This window comes from Thamnophis elegans, chromosome 13 (assembly GCF_009769535.1).
Source record: "Thamnophis elegans isolate rThaEle1 chromosome 13, rThaEle1.pri, whole genome shotgun sequence".
Taxonomy (NCBI): domain Eukaryota; kingdom Metazoa; phylum Chordata; class Lepidosauria; order Squamata; family Colubridae; genus Thamnophis; species Thamnophis elegans.
Genome location: NC_045553.1, coordinates 17,864,239 through 17,883,224, shown reverse-complemented (window position 1 = coordinate 17,883,224; position 18,986 = coordinate 17,864,239). Strand labels below are relative to the sequence as shown.

General features: G+C 49.8%; 1 protein-coding gene across 1 annotated transcript; it reads right to left on the bottom strand.

Moving 5' to 3' along the window:
- Window positions 1–387: 387 nt before the first annotated feature.
- UPB1 (beta-ureidopropionase 1) lies at window positions 388–18,658 on the bottom strand. Its single transcript, XM_032229719.1, has 10 exons — window positions 18,464–18,658; window positions 17,169–17,340; window positions 16,074–16,161; window positions 14,991–15,085; window positions 13,917–14,078; window positions 10,909–11,078; window positions 4,824–4,905; window positions 3,990–4,032; window positions 2,110–2,264; window positions 388–651 (listed from the first exon to the last, which is right to left on the bottom strand). The coding sequence occupies exons 1-10, from the start codon at window positions 18,562–18,564 to the stop codon at window positions 568–570; spliced, it is 1,152 nt and encodes a 383-aa protein (XP_032085610.1). The 5' UTR covers window positions 18,565–18,658; the 3' UTR covers window positions 388–567.
- Between the last annotated feature and the right edge of the window lie 328 nt (window positions 18,659–18,986).

Here is an 18,986-nt window from a genome sequence, read left to right as displayed (position 1 = left end):
TTTTTTCTGCAGGGATGATGTCTCTTCTGAAGGAGATTGGGCAATGGGGTGGGGGTTGTTGGAGGGAGGGGGCTGGGCAAATGTTTGATATGTATGATTTCGTGCTTTTTTGCCTCAGATCTTGCTTTACTCACTGCTATCTTTTCATAACCAGTAAAGCTTTTAATTCCACAAACAATGGACTTGAGAGGTTTCTTTCTTGGTTGCTGAAGGAGGCGTGCCTGACACCAGGTCTCCAGTGAAGAAGAGGACTCCTGGTCTCCCCGCTCTCTTCCTGACAGGCATCATTCCACTAGACCTCTATCATACCTGATCATTTGCCTTTCTGAACTAAGACCTTGTCTTGAGTAGATCTCATCTTCATTTATAATTGTTTTTAGGACAGGATAGGACCAAATATTTCCATTTAATGGAGGAGACCCTCGGTGCTTGTTTCCATGCCTCATTTGCAACACCTTTTGCAACTGAGAAGTTATCAGGGCAGCTTTTAATATAAGAGACCAGTCAGGAAGAGAGTTTGGAAACGAGGAAATATTTGGAGAAGAGCCTCCTCTGTGGGCAGAGAACTTACTCTCGGATGACATTGGGCACAAAATTGGGTTGGGCAAATGCAGCCAGTGCTTCTGCGTACATCTTGTACCTTCCAGTCATCTGGAAAAGGGAGAAAAAGAAACCACTATTTTCAGCTATTGTTGCAGAGCATGTCCAAATTGGGGCTTGAAGCCTAGGGGCTGCCTTGTTTTTTTAAGCAATTCCTGCTAGCACCCCATATCAAATATTCACATTAGTGGCGGAAAAGAAATCCAATTTTCCAGGATTAATTTACCAAATGTTTCATAAAATGAATTGCTCCCAGCCATTATATATCGGAACACAGCCTGCTTGGATGCAATAAAACTACAGAAATACAGAGCAGTGAATAAGCCATCCCCAGAAAATAGTATGAAAAGTGCTGTTCTCCAGTGCGCTGCTTAGAGAATCCAAAGGAATTGGTTAATTTTGGTCTGGTTGCCTAGAGACTGAATTGAATAAACTTGGCCACGCCTCTCTTTTCATTTGGCTGATCAGTTTTTTCAATTCAGTCTGCCTAAAGAGACATATCCACATTTTCTCCTGTACCTTTAAGGAGGTTTTCCTTTGAATTCTTCTTAGCAGTCTCAGGTATTAAAGTTCTTTATTTATTTATGTTAATCTGTAATGTTGCTTGTTTGGCTGGTTAGCCCGGTCTGCCGGCAAGAACAACTGCCAAGGTTTTTCCCCTCCAGAGGAGGGTGTACGCGCTCAGACGCTTCTGCCTCACTTGATCTTGATTGTATCCCCGTTAAGGCAATTTAGGATTGCATTGGCTTTTTTGGCTGCTGTCACACTGTTGGTTCACACTTAATTGGTTGTCCACTAAGACTCCAAACATGTTTTGCACCAGGTGAAGGTTCTGGATTTCTTCTGAAATAATGCAAGATGGCTGCAGCTAAGCAACTCACTGCTGAAGGTGAGACTGGTCAGAGTTGTTTTGGCCAGAGAAACTGCTCAAAGCTGTAATGACCAGTCCTAAAGCAGCCTCCACTGTGTCTCTGGTCCTTCACAGGGTGCATTTCCCTCCTCGGGTCCCACACAGCAAAGACCCTTCTGGGTTGGAGGTCTGGTTCATCTGGGTTCAGAGCGATTCCTGCCCTTTGAGAAGCAGTCACAACGCTGCTGATAAGCCTGAACTACTGTCTTCTTAAATAAGTGACATAGTGGGCAATTTTTGAAAATATCTCCATCTTCTTAGGTAATCACTTAAAGAAAAGTCAGATATGACTGGGATCATCATGATGGAATTATTCATGTTTAAATTAGAGCAGTTTTTTTTTCAAAAGAAAGGTTTTTAAACTTTTCAGAACGAGGATCTAAATAGCAAATATCCTTTAACAATCTGGTTCCCCTTGGTCACTTAGAATTCAATATTACTTTCCAATTGTCAATAATTTTTTGCAGATCCTGCAAGATATTAACCTTCCCAGAACAGATGTATTTCTCCAGAACACACATATAAAAGATGATGTTTAGGAGAATAAAAGCCAACAGAGACATACGCACTGAAGAGCTTAGAGATGGGAAAAGTCTTACCTTGAAATTCCATTCATCATTAACTTGTCTGCAAAGATTCAGGTCCATCTCTGCCACCAATAGCCCATCTCTGTTTCGTGACAGTCCTGGGCTCCGACTTCCATTTGGAGCGGCTACGTAACTTGAGCCATAAAAATAGCCCAAGTCACGATGGGCTTCACAAATTAATACAGAACAACAGGATTTTATTAATAGTCAAAAGAAAGAGAGCCACCACAGCAGAAAGTGACAATTGCATGTGACCAAGGCCATATTGTTCTCCTGTTGGAGATCATCTAAACTCCCTTGCCCATCAGGTTCCAAATTCAAGCACCCCAGAGAAAAGATGAAGAGAGCCTCCAGCTTTCCAAGGGCTCCTTTTTAAAGGTTTTTTTATTACCCTCCATGGGAATCTGCTTTCCTGTCTGTCAGCCTCTGCTTTGTTGCTTGCTTTCGGCTGCCATTGAAACGGAGAGGGGGGGCATGATATTTGGGTGGAGGAAGTATTCAGTGCAGGAGTGATTGTAAAAAAGGAGTTGGTCTCACCATCTACTGCACATGCTGCAGAGAGAGGATTTGCCGCCAAGGCCAACTGTCTGGCATACCAACCTGATGATGCTTTTTGAAGATGTCTCCCACATGACACCTGAGGGATGTGTGGATTGGACCATGGGATGGGGTTACCAGGGGGAGGAGGTTGGGTCACATATTGATATCTATGATTACGCACGCTTTTGCCTTAGATCTTGCTTTGCTTAGCTGCTATCTACTCATGACCAGTAAAAGTACTCTTAATTCTGCAAAATGGAGTTGAGTGGATTCTTTCTTGGTTACTGAGGGAGGCCACCTTGACACTGTCTCTTCAAGCCCTTAATCCTGCCCTCTAGAGAGAGAGGGACAGCTTGACTCTTGCTGGTGTGGCCTCTTTCCAGCTGCCATCTTCTCTTCAGGAACCTTCTCTCAGAGCTCTTTTTGCCCATCTACCTAACCACCTAGTAGATTTATATGGGGCCTTTTCTTCAGCTTGAGGGAAATAAGTAAACCCCCCCTCCAAATTCTCCTACAATGTCCTTACAAGGTAGGTTGGGTTGCACAGGGAGGGAGAAGGAGAGAGAGAGGTGGGGGGGGGGAAGAAGGGAGAGGGAGAGAATGAGAAAGGGGGGAGGAGAAAAAGCGGAGAGGGAGAGAGAAGAGAGGAGGGAGAAAGAAAGAAAGAAAGGGAAAGAGAAGGAGGGAAAGGAAGGAAGAGGGAAAGGGAAGGAGAGAAAGGGGGAGGGAGGAGAGGGAGGCAAAAGAAAGTGGGAAAGTGAAAGAAAAGGGGAGAGAGGGAAAAAGAGGGAGAGGGAAAGAGCCTAACCATCAAGTGAGCTTCTACAGTTAAGGATGGGCTTCAACCTGCTCTTCCCACCCTGAGTCCTTCACCCCAACTTTACCCTGATGCTCCCAATCTGATCTCCTGTTCTCACCACATTCCTTGGTTGTCTCTTCATCATCACTGTCCTTCACAGAAAGAAGCCTTTCCAATTTCTCTGAATTCTTTTCAGATGCCTAATGTTCAACACTGGCCACAGTTACTTCAGGGAGAGCTGGGGGAAATTTAGTTCTACTTCTGGGCCATGATCAAGTTGTGGACAATTGCAATCCTAGACTCTTTCATGCTCACTTATCCCAAGCAATAATGTGTCTGACTCTTTACTCCTCAGTGCAGTATTTCATGACCCCTTTTATTTCCATTGTTGTACCATCAATATCACTTTCTTAGGAAGGAAAAGGGCAGTTGGTGGAGGCAATAGCCAAGCTGGCATCCTCCTTTGGGGGAGACCGGTGGGCAAGAGCGCCTGCAATTGCCAGCTAGCACATCCCCCCCACCCCACTCCCCGCAAGGAAAAAGCCATACGCACCTGGTTCCCCATCTCCAGATGTAAAGGGGTGCGGGAAAAGTTCCTGTGAGAAGCCAAGAGGTACAAACTGAGACCCCTCTTGCTCTAAAGGAGCGGTGGGGCACGATGGCCCTTCTATGACTGTGGACTTCAAATCCCAGAATTCCTGAGAGCGCCATGTTGGCTCAGGAATCCTGGGAGTTGAAGTCCAAAAGTTACAAAGGGGCCACAGTTCCCCACCTGTGCCCTACAGAAAAAAGAGGCCCCATTAGCCAGCAATCCTTGTCCATCCAATGGCTTCTGTCTGCTTTGGAAGCATTTATTGCATCTTCTCCAACACTATTGGTTTTGAAAAGGGAACATGGAAAGCAGAGGTGCCTGTATCCCCACCACACATACACTATGACTGGACCCTTAGGGACACTGGGGGCACCTGGAGCTTCCAGGCAGAGGACCTCCCCCCCCCCCCGGACAACAATCAAACTAGTGATTGGCATTCAGCATGTCAAAATGGTGGGGAAGGAAGGAAAGGGCAAAACTCCTTAGCAGGAGCGGGTGGGAAGGATGCAGCTGAGGAGACAGAGTGTGAATGTTCCCCACACAAACACACAGATCCCTTATGGACTTCAGCATATGGAATTCTGCTGTTCCTTCAATCAACGATGTTTTGTGTTAACTGCTCCATATTTACTGTGGTTCTGTTTAGCAGAGCCTTTTAGCCACAATATAGTTAACAAAGCACTTAAGATTGGCTGAATCCCACTCCCCACTCAGCATGGGGATGATGTTCAATTTCTCTTAAAGCCACAGTTCCTAAACTCAAATCTTTGGCCAAGGAGAACTGAAAGGCCTTACCGTCCCCACGCGGTTGATGGCACAGGTGAAGCAGTGGTTTGCAATGGCGGCATTTCTTGCCTCGATGGGCCACATGGATTCACTGTAAAGGCCAACAAGAAAATTATATTCTGCAGAAACATTTTCTCTCCCATCCAGGCAGCTTGTTTGGTCAGCAAATGGGCCCAGGGCTCCCGGACAGACATAGAATAGAATGCAGCAGACCTCTCATAAGACCTTGAATAAACAGGAGCAAAAAACGAACCTGCTCCATAGAAACCAGGAGCTACAGAAAAGGGCCAGACTCGGTGAAGGGGCCCCTCTGAGAGGGGCACAATGTCTTCCCCTTGGGCAACGGGGCACTCAACATAGCAGAGCCCTATGGGAAGAGGGCCCTTGTGGCATTCCTTGTGTGCCTCAGGGCAAAACTCTTTTTGATGGAACCCCAGGGCCACCTATGCACCAGGTGAACATTTCTCCAGCACGTTTCAAGAAAGTCCAATTCACAAAGTGTCACTGTTGAGATGACAGAGCAGCTAAGAGCCAGTGCCAGGACTCCCCCAAAGCAATGGTGACCTGAGGACCACCTGAACCACATGCCGAATTTCTGGAGTCAGCATTATCCACCCAACCAACACAGGGGCCTCCTGAATTCTACTGATCACCCAGGGCCTCTGATGGGTGCGTTTGGGCTGATAGAGTCTGCTTGTTTCGTTGCATCCTTCGTTGCATCCAAACCATGATTTAGGCTTTTTCTTCCCCTCCCAACAGTTGAAGAAGAGATAGGAAAAAATTATAAGGGAAACCGAACTTCCAAACTCCGGGCAGGAGTGGTGTGTGTGTGTGTGTGTGAGGCTCCTCTGGGTCTTCTTGAAAGAAACATGAAGGTCTAAGAAATCTGCCATCTAAAACAGCATCAAGTACATAAAGTTAATAAAACGTGATCGGGAGGAACCTGCCTGCAACTATCGTGTTTCCCCAAAAATAAGACACACAAAATATGGCTTGGGCCTTATAATGAGGGGAGGGTTTATTATTTTGGGGTTGCTGGGCGTCTGCTCTCTTGCGAGTAGGCTCCCAAAGAGCTGGGCACAGCCTCATGGGCGAATGGCTGTGTTGTGCTGTCATAGCAGTGCAACATAACAGCCATGAAGCAACTATGTCACAAGCAGCCACCCGGCAAACCTCATTTCCAGCTGGGCACAGCACCATTCACTGACCTAGAGCTATTGCCAAGCTGCATGAGTGCTTGTTCGCCACTGCCCAGCTCTCACGACTTGGCACCTTCGAAATGCCAGTGAATGGCGCTCTGCACGGCTGGAGAAGGAGGGTGCGTGAGCAGCTGTTCCGCTCTCGCGCCTCTCAGCCTCACGATGCCCTGGCCCGGCTCTCCCTGTAAACCCACAGTACCTCCGCTGCCGCCACAACCGCCACCCCACCATGGCTTTTTCGGAAGCTTCCAAACCGAGTCTTCCAGGAGTGGCTGCTCTGGGCGTATGCTCTATGGTTGTGGGCTGGCTGTCGGCAGAGCATACAACCATACAGCATACACCCAGAGCAGCCACTGTTGGAAGACTCAGTTTGGAAGCTGCCGAAAAAGCCATGCTGGGATGGCGGCGGCGGCAGCAGAGGTGCTGTGGCTCTGCAGGGAGAGCTGGGCCAGGGCATTGTGAGGCTGAGAGGCGCGCAAGCGGGAGCGGAACAGCTGCTCGCACAACCCCCTTCTCCAGCCGTGCAGAGCAATTCACTAGCATTTCTAAGGCACCAAGCCGCGAGAGCCGGGCAGCGGCGAACAAGCGCTCATGTGGCTTGGCGATAGCCCTAGGTCAGTGAATGGTGCTGTGCCCAGCTGGGAGCCCACTCGCAAGAGAGCAGACACCCGGCAACCCCCCTCTTCAGCTGGGCACAGTGCTGCTCACCAACCTAGTGGTATCCCAAAAGCACCAAGCAATGCGATCACCTTTGCCACCCCCCAGTTCATTTCATTTCATTTATTGAATTTATAGGCCGCCCAATCCCGGAGGACTCTGGGCGGCTTACAGAAATGAAAAATGTTAAAAAAGGATTAAAACAATAAGATACAACAAGATTAAGAAGAAAACAAACATGCACCCAATCAAAGGGGGGCTGGACCTCAATCAAGAGGTCAACAGCCCCAGGCCTGCCGGAAAAGCCAGGTTTTAATAGCTTTACGGAAGGCCATGAGAGTGGGTAGGGTCTGGATCTCTGGGGGTAGCTCATTCCATAGGGCCGGAGCGGCAACAGAGAAGGCCCTGCTCTGAGGTGTCACCAGCCAGCATTGTCCAGCTGAAGGCACCCAGAGAAGGCCCTCCTGTGCGATCTTATTGGTCTTAGGGAGGTATGCGGCAGGAGACGGTCTTGTAGGTATCCAGGTCCTAGGCCATGTAGGGCTTTAAAGGTGATAACCAGCACCTTGAATCGTGCTCGGAGACCAATAGGAAGCCAGTGCAGCTCGCGGAGGATAGGTGTAGTGTGGGTGTACCTTGGTATACCCAATATCGCTCGCGCGGCTGCATTCTGGACTAATTGTAGTCTCCGAACACTTTTCAGGGGCAGCCCCAAGTAGAGTGCATTACAGTAATCCAGTCTTGAGGTGACGAGGGCGTGAGTGACTGTTTGAAGTGCCCCCCGGTCCAAATAGGGTCACAACTGGTGCACTAGGCGAACCTGGGCAAAGGCCCCCCTGGCCACAGCCGACAGGTGATGTTCCAAAGTCAGCTGCAGATCCAGGAGGACCCCCAAGTTGTGGACCCTCTCTGAGGGGAGCAAATTTTCTCCTCCCAGGCTTAAGGACAGACTAGCTGGACTTTCCTTGGGGGGCAACATCCACAGCCATTCGGTCTTGTCAGGATTGAGTGCGAGTTTGTTTGCTCCCATCCAGACCCTAGCAGCTTCCAGGCACTGGCATATCACTTCCACCGCTACACTGAGTTGGCACAGGGCGGACAGATACAACTGAGTGTCGTCCGCGTACTGGTGGTATTTAATCCCGTGCCGGCAAATGATCTCACCCAGTGGCTTCATGTAGATATTAAATAGGAGGGGGGACAAGACTGACCCCTGTGGCACCCCATAATTGAGGGGCCTAGGAGTCAACCTCTGTCCTCTGACCAACACCGACTGCGACCTGTCAGAGAGGTAAGAGGAGAACCACCGTAAAATGGTGCCTCCCACTCCCACCTCTTCCAGCCGTCGCAGAAGGATACCATGGTCGATGGTATAGAAGGCCACTGAGAGGTCAAGGAGCACAAGGATAGAGGAATGCCCTCTATCCCTGGCCCGCCAGAGATCATTGGTCAGTGCGACCAAAGCGGTTTCGGTGCAGTAACCAGGCCTGAAACCAGACTGAAAAGGGTCTAGATAATCTGCTTCATCCAAGGACCGTCGGAGTTGGAGGGCCACCATCTTCTCAACAACCTTCCCTAAAAAAGGGAGGTTGGAGACTGGGCAATAGTTTTTAAAAATAGCTGGGTCCAGAGAAGGCTTCTTGAGGAGGGGTCTCACCACCGCCTCCTTCAGAGGTTGTGGAAAAGATCCCTCCTGCAAGAAGGCGTTTGTAATTCTCTGGAGCCAGCCTTGTGTTACCTCCCTCCTGGTCGAAACCAGCCAGGAGAGGCACGGATCCAGTAAACAGGTGGAGGCACTCATCGCTCCCATGGCCTTGTCCACTTCATCAGGAGTGACAAGCTGGAACTCATTCCAGAAAGTCTGAACAAGACCCTCCCTCGGCATCTCTGCTGGTTCTGTCCAAATGGAGTCCAGGTCTGTCCGAATCTGAGCGATTTTTGTCCAACAGAAACTGAGCAAACTCCTCAGCTCGTCCCTGTAAGGCATCCCCCGTTTCCCCTTCTTTCAGGAGGGAACAGGTTATTCTAAACAGGGCGGCTGGGCGAGATTCTGCGGACGCAATAAGAGCGGAAAAATGCGCACATTTTGCCGCCTGTATTGCCACTAAATAAGTCCTAATAAAGGCTCTTAGTAGTGTTCGGTCGGATTTGGAGTTGCTAGCCCTCCAACGTCGCTCTAGGCGTCTCTTTTGGCGCTTCATTTCCCGGAGTTCCTCTGTAAACCAAGGTGCCCTCCTGGATCCATTGCTGCGGAGAGGCCGCAAAGGCGCAATCCGATCTAGGGCGTCAGTCGCCACTGTATTCTAGGCGGCGACCAAGGACTCTATCGGATTGTGGGCAAGAGAGTCAGGCATCTCCCCCAGCTCCTTCTGAAATCCCAACGGGTCCATCAGGTGCCTGGGGCGGAACCACTTAATCAGTTCCACCTCCCTGCGGTGGGGGAGTAGCTTCCGAAAATCAAGCCTCAACAGGGAGTGATCCAACCATGACAAGGGTGAGATGTCTACTTCCCTTAACTCAAGATCATGTCTCCACTGCCCCGAGAGAAACACTAGGTCAAGTGTGTGTCCCGCTCTATGAGTCGGATACCTACAGCTTGGCACCTTCGGGATACCGCTAGGTTGGTGAATGGCGCTCCGCCTGGTCTGAGGTGGGGGCGTTGTCCAGGGGGCTTATTTGTGGGGGAGGGCTTATATTTTTGCCCACCAGAAAATGTGGCATGGCCTTATTATCAGGACATGTCGTATTTTCGGGAAAACATGGTAGTTATCTGTGGAGTTATGGGTAAACTCGTGCACATAGGTTACTTGCTTATGCAACATTCCTTTACCTTTCCTGCATAATCTTAGACTATTCTGCATTAAATGGGAGGCCGATACTTACCCAGTAATGGGTGAAATAATAGAGGTTGCCTCTTGGCGCAGTGGGTAGAGTGCAGTACTGCAGGCCACTTCAGCTGACTGCTAGTTCAGCAGTTCAGCGGTTCTAATCTCACCGGCTCAGGGTTGACTCAGCCTTCCATCCTTCCGAGGTGGGTAAAATGAGGACCCGGATTGTGGGGGCGATATGCTGACTCTGTAAACCACTTAGAGAGGGCTGAAAGCCCTATGAAGCGGTATATAAGTCTAACTGCTATTGCTATTGCTAATGTAGGTTCCTTACATGAAAAAGATTCTACTGCTAAAACTTGAAAATCAGCCTCCTGTCTCTTTCCGCTTTATGCAACTGATGTGTGATGCTATCACAGACACTGGTGAACCTCGGAGGGTCCTTTCCTGTAAGGGAGCCTTAAATCCATCACAAGACAAGGAACATCCCCTGTTTTGCCTTGGACCCCCAAGAGGCAGAAAAAGGAGCAGATTCCTCTGTCTTGCTGCATTGCAATATTTGGAGAACTGGCCAGGTGCCTGTAAAAGCCCAAAGGAGGTCAGGTGCACTGAAAACCTGGAAGCTGAAGGTTTTCTCACAGAAAAAAGAGAGACCCTCACCTAACATGACCTCCCCATCGCGAGTGACTGACCACACAAAGCCCTTATAAACAGAGGAATACTGACAGCCCCTAAACTCCATGGAAGATGTTACCCCGCCCATTAACAAAATGCTCAAAAAGCAACACACAGGCTCAGAGAACAAATCTCCACCCTCCTCCTACACTCAAGCTACAGATACTTGCCACCATTGAAAAGAGAGGGGAGAGGCAGGGAGTGGGGGAGAGAGAGGGGAAGAGGGAGAGCGACAGAGAGGAAGGGGGAGGGAGGGGGGAGGGAGGGGGGGAGCATGAAGGAGAGTGGGAGGGAGGGAAGGAGAGAGAGAGAGAGTGGTGATAGAGGGATAGAGAGAGAAGGAGAGGAAGGGGGAGATAACAAAGAAATGAAAGCCAGCAAGGCTGCACTATGGACTCTTTTGGAAAAGGCTCCCAGACTTCTCATCCGTGCAAGGAGCAGATCTGAGAGAAGTGGTTGGGGTTCTTCTGGCTTTTCGGATGGAGAGAAGGGGGTTGGGGAAGGCCCTGGCCTCCTTTTGGCTCTCCTGGCTGAAGGGGGCAGACCCACCCATGCCGCCCTCTTGGTAAGCCAAGAAAAATGCCAGAAGTGCTGCAGAAAGCAGGAGCTGAGCTTCTGGAGACAAGGTTTTCTTCAAGACCAAGAGACTCTCTGCATGCAAAACCCTGCTATTCAGGGGATCTATCTGGCTCTTTTATTCCATTTTTCTCCAACAAGAAACTATGGTAACTCTACCTGAGTTTGCCAATTGTGGCTGAAGGGTTAAAGATTATCTCTGCTCCATTCAAACTGTACATGAGCCAGTTGAGGGGATGATGGCGACCAAAGCAAATATTCACTGCAATCTTCCCAAACTGGGTCTCAAACACTGGGTGTCCTCGGTCCCCTTCCAGATAATATCTCGACTGTAAGAGAGATGATGCGACACCTCAGGACTAAGTGACAGTTACAACCCCAGTGCCTCTTCTGCTCCCACCCTCCGCAGGAGCCGCATGAAGCCACCACACCTGAATGGCCGAAGTCCAGCTTCCTCTCACAGATTTCAAAAAGGAGAAGCCTCTGCAGGTAGGCCACTCACCTCCAAGCAGCCCTTACTGGCAAAATCTTTGTCCTTGCATTTCAATGAATCTAGGTAGCTGCAACTGACAGCCCTTATTTCTAGGAAATAGTCCCTCTGGGACTCCTTTTGTGTAACTGGACCCTGACATCTCTCCCGCAGACAGTGCTCGCGGCCTGGCTCATCTGTCCTCTGAATGTCTTCTCAACTGTGATGCCCAGAATCATCCACGATGCTTCAGGTATGGCCTCCCCAGGGCTGAGCGAGGGCTGGATAAAATCTTCCCCTTCTTTAATGCAATGCTTTTCCCACCATGTGGCTCTGCTGTTGGGGCTTCCAGCAGTCCTTCCACACCCAAGACCACCTCCGACATCGTGTTTCCAAGCATGAATCCATCACCGTGTGCATCCTATATTTTTACCTCCCTAAACAGAATACCTGGCATTTCTCTCAGTGTCTCACTGAACCCAGGCATCTACATTATCCAGGTGAGATCGCAATCTCCCTCAGTCTTCCTGGGTGTGGGCCAGACCTCCCAGCTTTGTAAATTGAGTCTGCCAACAGATGTCTGGATGGCTGAAATCTCCCATCGCAGACACTTCATGGCGTTTTGAAGCTTCAGCGATTGCTTTAATAAATATTCTGTCCCAGCCAAATCCCAGCAAGAGATCTTTCCTATGAGATTAGGACAATCTTCATCTTAACCCAGATGCCTTCCACGCTCGTAGGACCATCAGGGCTGGCCTAGCCAGGACCTCAACACTTCCCCCACTTTTGTGCTGCATCGTTCAAGGTGTCCACATCAAGTCCAACGTTTTTCTGGTGGGATCTTGTGATCCCTGATAGGTCTTTATGCCTTGTGATATTCAGCTCATGTTGTTACCTGTATTTCAAACTTTAGTGCAGAAACAGTGAAGATAATAGGTTTGATTCTGTGACTTCAGTCTCCCTTTTGCTTTATTTTCTTAGTTTCTTTATGAAACTTGTAGTCTCCAAAACATTTTATCAGCTCACTGTGTTTCATCCATTACATACAAGTTTATTATTTGCAAATTATTCTCTAGAATCTCTCTAGATACACTCCGTTGCTTGAAGTTCCCTTCCTTGAAAAAAATGTTAATCAGCAGGAAAATAAGTTAGGACACAGAAGAGGTGGAGGGACTCATTTTAGCCCCTCCCCTCTCATCTATTTAATCCTTTGTTGCTACTACATAGCTCTAAGCTGGTGATAAAAACTCTGAAAATATTCAGAATAGCTAAAGAAAACTGCCCATTTCTTCCAAGAGCAATTTCAATGGTTTTGCTGGACTTTGCACAAATATATTCCTATCCAGTCTATGCCCACCCCATCTACAGGACAGCCCACCAGGACTGAGCTGTTCATAGGGGTGATCTCCACGCGTGTCCTCTTCCTGTAGACCTCTCCCCAGCCTCGTTTCTCCTTTCCACATGAAACCCAGATAGCTGACCAGCACCAATATTTTCAAAATTCATGGTTTGATCCAAGGCCTGATGCTTGAGAAGACATTCTGAGTACTCCCGCATTCCCAGGAAGTCCCTGCAGTTAAGGGAGAGTGACCGGTGATGCTTGGCAGTGTGTCTGGAGGGGAGTGGGGAAGCTGAATGTTTGGCTATGCCAAATGTCTGCTTGCACCGAGAGCCACTTGATGGGTTGGCTCCCCAATAGCTGACAGATTTGCTGCAATGCTCAGGTGATTGGAGGCTTTGTCCTTTGCCCTGGATTATTCCACTGTCACAGTCTGAGCACAAATAAAAATAAATCTGCACTAGAAAGTAAACTTTCTGCACAGCTGGTAAAAAAACATGGAAAATATTCTGGGGAAGGGGCTATTCTAACTGAGTCCCCAGTTGCCTGGGTGGGGGAGAGGGTATACACATCTCCTCACTAGAAAGCCGGTGGCCTTTTGTTTCTTCCTTGTTGTTTGTTCACTTGGTTAGGAGAGGAATGTGTTCCAAAGAACCTTTGGCCCAGAGGAGATAGGGGCCTTTCACTGCCCTGCTGGCACATGGGCATCTTCCTGACCTCGCTGGACCTTGAGGACATAATTGCAGGTCCTGGCACCTGTTGCAGAAATCCAGGGCTTCTCCCTCCCTCAAGAGCCCCTCCTGATGCTGCCCCACAATGCGGCTCCTCTGATTGAATCTCAAATCCTCAAAACAGCCCATTTCACCCTTGAACCTGCAGTTTTGCAATCCAAATGGGATCCAGTGTGAAAGTTTGTCTTGGAGCCCTTTCAAAATCAAACACTGTCCCCCCTCTATCCTTCACAAATGCCCAGGTCTGGAGAGGCGCCACTGTCCTGCCACCCCAATGGATGATTGCAGCTTCTGCTTGCTGGATACCATTTTTTTTTTCTTTTGGGCTGCTTAGGAGGATTATCCAACTTTGCCTGCTCCAAGATCTCTGCCTTTCCACAGGCTACTTTCCCATGGACATCTATATAAAATACATTTATATCCTGATGTGCATTCTAAACTACATTACCCAAAGTCCCAACGTTTGAATTCTGGAGATGACTCCCTCTCAGTGCAATGGGAAGGATCAGCCGCCATTCCCAGTCCTGGGGATGCTTTCCTGCCACCCCCAGACCCCGAAGCGCCAGCCTTACAGAGGCAGCCGGGGTGCCCAGCTCCCCACCCCACCCCCGGCCATCCCACAGCTCACCTCGTTGAAGTCGCCCACCCGGGGGATGTGATTCTTCCTGCTCTTCCCCAGCACAGAGCCAGAGCTGGAAATGACCACGGCTGAATTCCAGAGGGTTCCTCCGTGGGCAGCGTCCCTTTCCAGGATGGGAGAGACCACAACCAGATTGTGTTTCTTAGCCAGCTGCAAAGAAAATGATGCCACGTTGCATGCTGCACCTTTTGAGGTTTTGTTCATTGAGAAAAGGGACTGTATCAGAAAGGGGCCCGGTGGAGCAGAGCTGCCCTTTCGCAGAGCCCTTCTGAGACCAGCCAGGAGCACCAGGCTCATTTTCTAGAAGCAGAACAATTATCCTCTCTGTGCAACTGAAGAGTGAATGAATTATATTATTGTCCTTTCTGGAAAGAGCGTATTTCCCTGATCAAATTACATCCTCTCTTCCTTCCCCTTGGCTCCTCTTGGGAGGCCATATGTCTGAATGTTAGCACAACATCCCCCAGGATGCCATCCATCTCACACTGACAGTCACCCGTTCTTGAACTTAGACTTTAGTGGCAACAGTGGAGATGCTAAGCAGAGCCACTTTGCCCCTTTGGAGTCAGCAACTCACTTCATAAAACAAGATGCTCCCCACCCAAGAAGGGAGGGTGAACTTTCAGGGAAGGTCACTTGGATGCAAACGCTGCAAAGATGCAGCCACCCTCTTCTTCTCCTCAAGATCATAATCTTAAGAATCTAAAGATAAGAAACTTATCCACCCATTTCTGATTGAAAAAATAACTGGAGCCAAATAGTCCAGGCTATTTGTTTCTCACAGTTGGTTCCTTCCCAACGCACTCTCCTAATAAACAAATGTCCCATTGAGTTAAATGGGTCTGACTCCAAAATCACAAGTATGATCAGTCATAACTTCCTGGCTGGCTCCTGCAGTAAAAGACATTCACAGTCCTCCCAAATTGCAAAAGGATGAGAACATATAGAGAAAATGCAGGATATGAATGGAAAACAATATTATGCAGAACCAAACTGTGTGCCGTAGACAATGTTAAAAGCACAGTATTTGCAGGGAGCGGGGAGCAAAAAGGACTTCTCTACCGTCTGGCAGAATCTTGTGGTGGGTCCGTCTTCTGCTGATTCCGCAAATTCAGTCCATGGCAGTTTCTCCTGCGTGCAGAAAGCAAAGGGCATGGCTGGGGAAAGAACATAAAAAGAAATGAGCACCAGCTTTGCTCTGGTTAAACAAAACAGCTTTTAAACTGGTCAGGAAGCCTTTAAATATTGACTCTCTGCCTCTAACGCAATCACCTCTGCAAAGGTGGAAATCTAAACCAGGGGAGGAACATTAACTTTGCAGGTTTACATTCCTTAAAATCAAGTCAAGTATCTGCAAAATAGTTTTCTGTTTTATTTTAAAATTCAAGTTGCTAACATAAAATATTACAACAAATTTCAGAGGAATACTGGTTTGGGCCTTAGATCAGCTCGTCCCCTCCCCCAAAATCCAGGTCTGTGCCAAACACTCTACTATATCTATCTATCTATCTATCTATCTATCTATCTATCTATCTATCTATCTATCTATCTATCTATTCATCTATCCTCTCTCTCTCCCCCCCCTCATTATCATCTATCTCTATCGATTGATTCATTCATTCATTCAACTTATATGCCACCCATTTTGTCTAGGTGACACTACGCAGTTTACAAACAGAGTGAAAACAACAATGTAAAACAACTAAGTCCTTTTCCCATCTTTAGTTGCTTGAGTCTTTTGAAGAAAAATTACTGAGGACATCTGTCATTCTCTGTGTGTGATGCTGCCACTTGGACACAGGGCTGAGTGACAACCATCTTCCCATGTGCAAATCCTGCCAAAAACCAGCTCTGCCTTCTGGCCGCCTCCTCTCCACTCGCTGCTCCATAGCCCTTCTCTTCTTCATCCAAGAAGGTTTATGTTATAATAAACATATTTCCCTTCCCAGGTTTATTTTGCAGCACAATCCAACCTAGCCAACAAGGTTATTTCATGCCCCCCTCCCCTCCCCATGGACTGCTCAGGGCAGTTCTTCCGCTCCAGATCTCTCAATAAGACCAACGTTTGTCTGGTTACTGAATTACTCTACAAAATCCAAGCTTTCAGTGGGCAGAGGGTGAGCACGGAGACCACCTGGGACTTACTCCAAGCCTCCTGGAAACAGATCACATTTACTCCACATATTTCAGCCACTTCCACAATCTCTTGTATGCGTCTGTGCAGTGCAGTTACCTAGGCAGAAGCAGCATTCCAGGTTAAAGCAATACAGAGTGTTAATAAATTACTATTACTCTCCTTCCCCCCTCTGGCTCAAAAACACAAGAAAATGCCAAGTGAGGAAAGGGGTGGATGCCAAGGATTGTGAAGGAGGCTTCTTAGTGAGCTCCACACTTAAAAACCTCTTCAAAGATGTAAAGGAGCACCCCCCCCCCTTTGAGAGAATAAGAGCCAGCAGTTATTTGGAGAATAAGACCAACAATGATTTAAACCTAGTAACAGAAGCAGCATCCCCGCACGTCAAAGGGGCCATTAGAGGTCCAGCCGCTGCCAGGGACATCCTGGAATCATGAGCAGCTTCTGCTTCTTCATCCCAAGAAGGGCTTCCTTCGCCACTGGCTTGACAAGGAGTGCCCCGCATTTTGCTCACTTCAAGCCAGAGCCAGGATAGCATCCCAGTGACTGTAGGACCCGTTCACCTCAAAGCCACATGCCAGGCCCAGATCTCAAGTCTCGAGCAACGAGAAGGTTATGAAAAGAGGACAGAAAAGAGGACAGAAAAGCCTCCGTTGTTATGCACTTCATCAAAACGACTTTTGGATAATTTATTGTAATGAAGGCAATTGCATGCTTTACAACAGTGGTGGGTGGCCAACCTTGCTTGTGGCCTTTTGAAGGAGGAGGCATCTTTTGTGGATTGTATCTGAGGATATGTATCTGTAGCTTCAGTGCCCTAGAGCCCACCCCAAAACTCAGGCTGCCCCACCATCTCACCACCCTTTCTCTGAACTGAAGAAGCAGGCAGCAACTGCCCCACTCGATACATGCGGAGGGTGCAGCAAGCAGGAGAACTTTCACCCTCCTGACCACTAGGCATCACTGTCCCCACCAAGCCCTCTGTGGTTTCCAACTATCCAGATGTGCTGCTTCCACATCTTTCTTCCAGGGTCCAAGGGCCACTGCAGATGAAGGGTTAATACGGAGGCTGTGTTGATCTCCTTGAGAAGCCCCACAGCTCCTACCTGCTCAGCGACTGGTGCGTCTGTGGCCAGAGGAATCTTGTTCTGGATCAGCCCCACTCGGACCAGGCGTGGCTGCCGCAGCTGCTCTGGTGCAGCTTCGAACTTGTGGCCCTGCAGCTCAAAGTCCCTCTCTGCAGCAGCCGAGAGAGCCTCCTTGGGCAGTTCCAGGGGCCTGCAAAAGGTTGGAAGAAAAGGAGGAAAGCCTCTCTTGCTTCTGTGATTACCTACCAAGTCATAAAGGCATCTTCAGACTCTTTAGATCCAAATGAAATGTGGAAAATGTATAATTGGCCAGAAGAATAAAATACAATCATAGAATGCCAGTAAGCAAACATAGGATCTAAAATGTCACCTAGGCTAGTTTTTCAATGTATCCTTAACTATGCATAAAGTTGGGACAGATGATAGATCACATACTAAAGGCACTTCTAAAAGTCTCCCTTAAGCTTTGTTTGAGCACCACTGACTTATGAGGGGGCACCATCTCTAGGGTGGGCACAGCCAGAATCAACTATTTCCTTCCTCTTTACTCTTAATGGATCTTACACACAAAGTGAAGATGGCTACTCATGTCTGAGCCCTTCCTTCTTTCTTCCCAATCCCTGGACAAACACTGGGGGGGACATATAATCCTTCTCCCAGCATCTTGAACCAGATGTGCAGGAATGGGATGGGGGGGCAAAGGAAGTCGGGGGGGGGGAGCTGGAAACTCCAGAGACCCCCTTTCTTCCCGTGGGGAGGAGGGTCGGCAGGGGACAGCACCAGAAGCCCCACCCCAGGAAGAAAGGAAGGAATGAAGGGGAGCCTTTCCCGGGGCTGCTGGAGTGGAGTGGGGACCGTCAAGGGCTACTGCAGGCGAGACCCCCCGAGGCTCGGGTGAGCCAGCGTGGAAGGCCAGTCCAGGCTGCTGTCCTCCCCCTCCCCCGTTGGGGGCCCTTCACACCCAGTTTGGGGCCCTTCAGAGCTGGAGTTGCCATGACCGGGGAGCCCGGGAGCCTTCCCTCTTCTGCTGCTCCGAGAGGCGGCCGCTCCGCTCCTTTCGCCCCGGCCCTTCTCCGCAGGGAGCCGCGCTCCGGGTCGGGGTCGGGAAGCAGCGGACGGAGGGAGCGGCGAGGCTCCCACGGGAAGACGCTCCGGGGCTTCTGCCACGGCCGCCCAAGCCCGAGGCCCCGGGACCCGCGCCAGGCACGGGCGCACCGAGCCCGCCCGCCTCCGCCGCCTCTCCCGGGGAGGAGACGCTCGTAGGGCCAAGCGGTCTCTGGGCGGAGGGCAGCGGCCCGGCTCCCCCGGCCCACCTGAGGGGCTCCCCGAAGAGGAGCCGCTTCGCCTCGGCCAGCTGGGCGGCGGGCAAGTGCAGCTCCAAGCAGCGCTCCAGCGAGTCCAGCCGCACAGCCATCGCCGCCGCTCTGCTCCTCTGCCTGGGCGGCGCGGCGGCTGTGCGCGGGAGGCGGCCGCCAGTTAACCATTAAGCGAGCCTGGTGGCCGCTTCCCCCGCGGGAGGCGTCCGGGAAGGGCCTCGGCCGGGCCAGCCGCCCTCTCCCTGCCCATCGGGCCACGGGCTGCGGGACACGCGTGGGCAGCCCCCCTCCTGCCTCGCCCCAGCCGCTCTTTCGCCGGAGGCTCTCAAGGCGGGGAGACCGGGCCAAGCTCTGCGTCCAGCCTGGGGCGGAACGGGGCTGTAGGGTTCGCCCTTCCTGCCCTGCAAGACTGGCACATTTCCCACACCCCAAGCCAAACCGTGGGTCTTCCTTAAGGTGACCAGATTTTCAGATTGGTAAAGAGGGACACCTTTTTTTGGGGGGGGGGGGGCTTGATTAA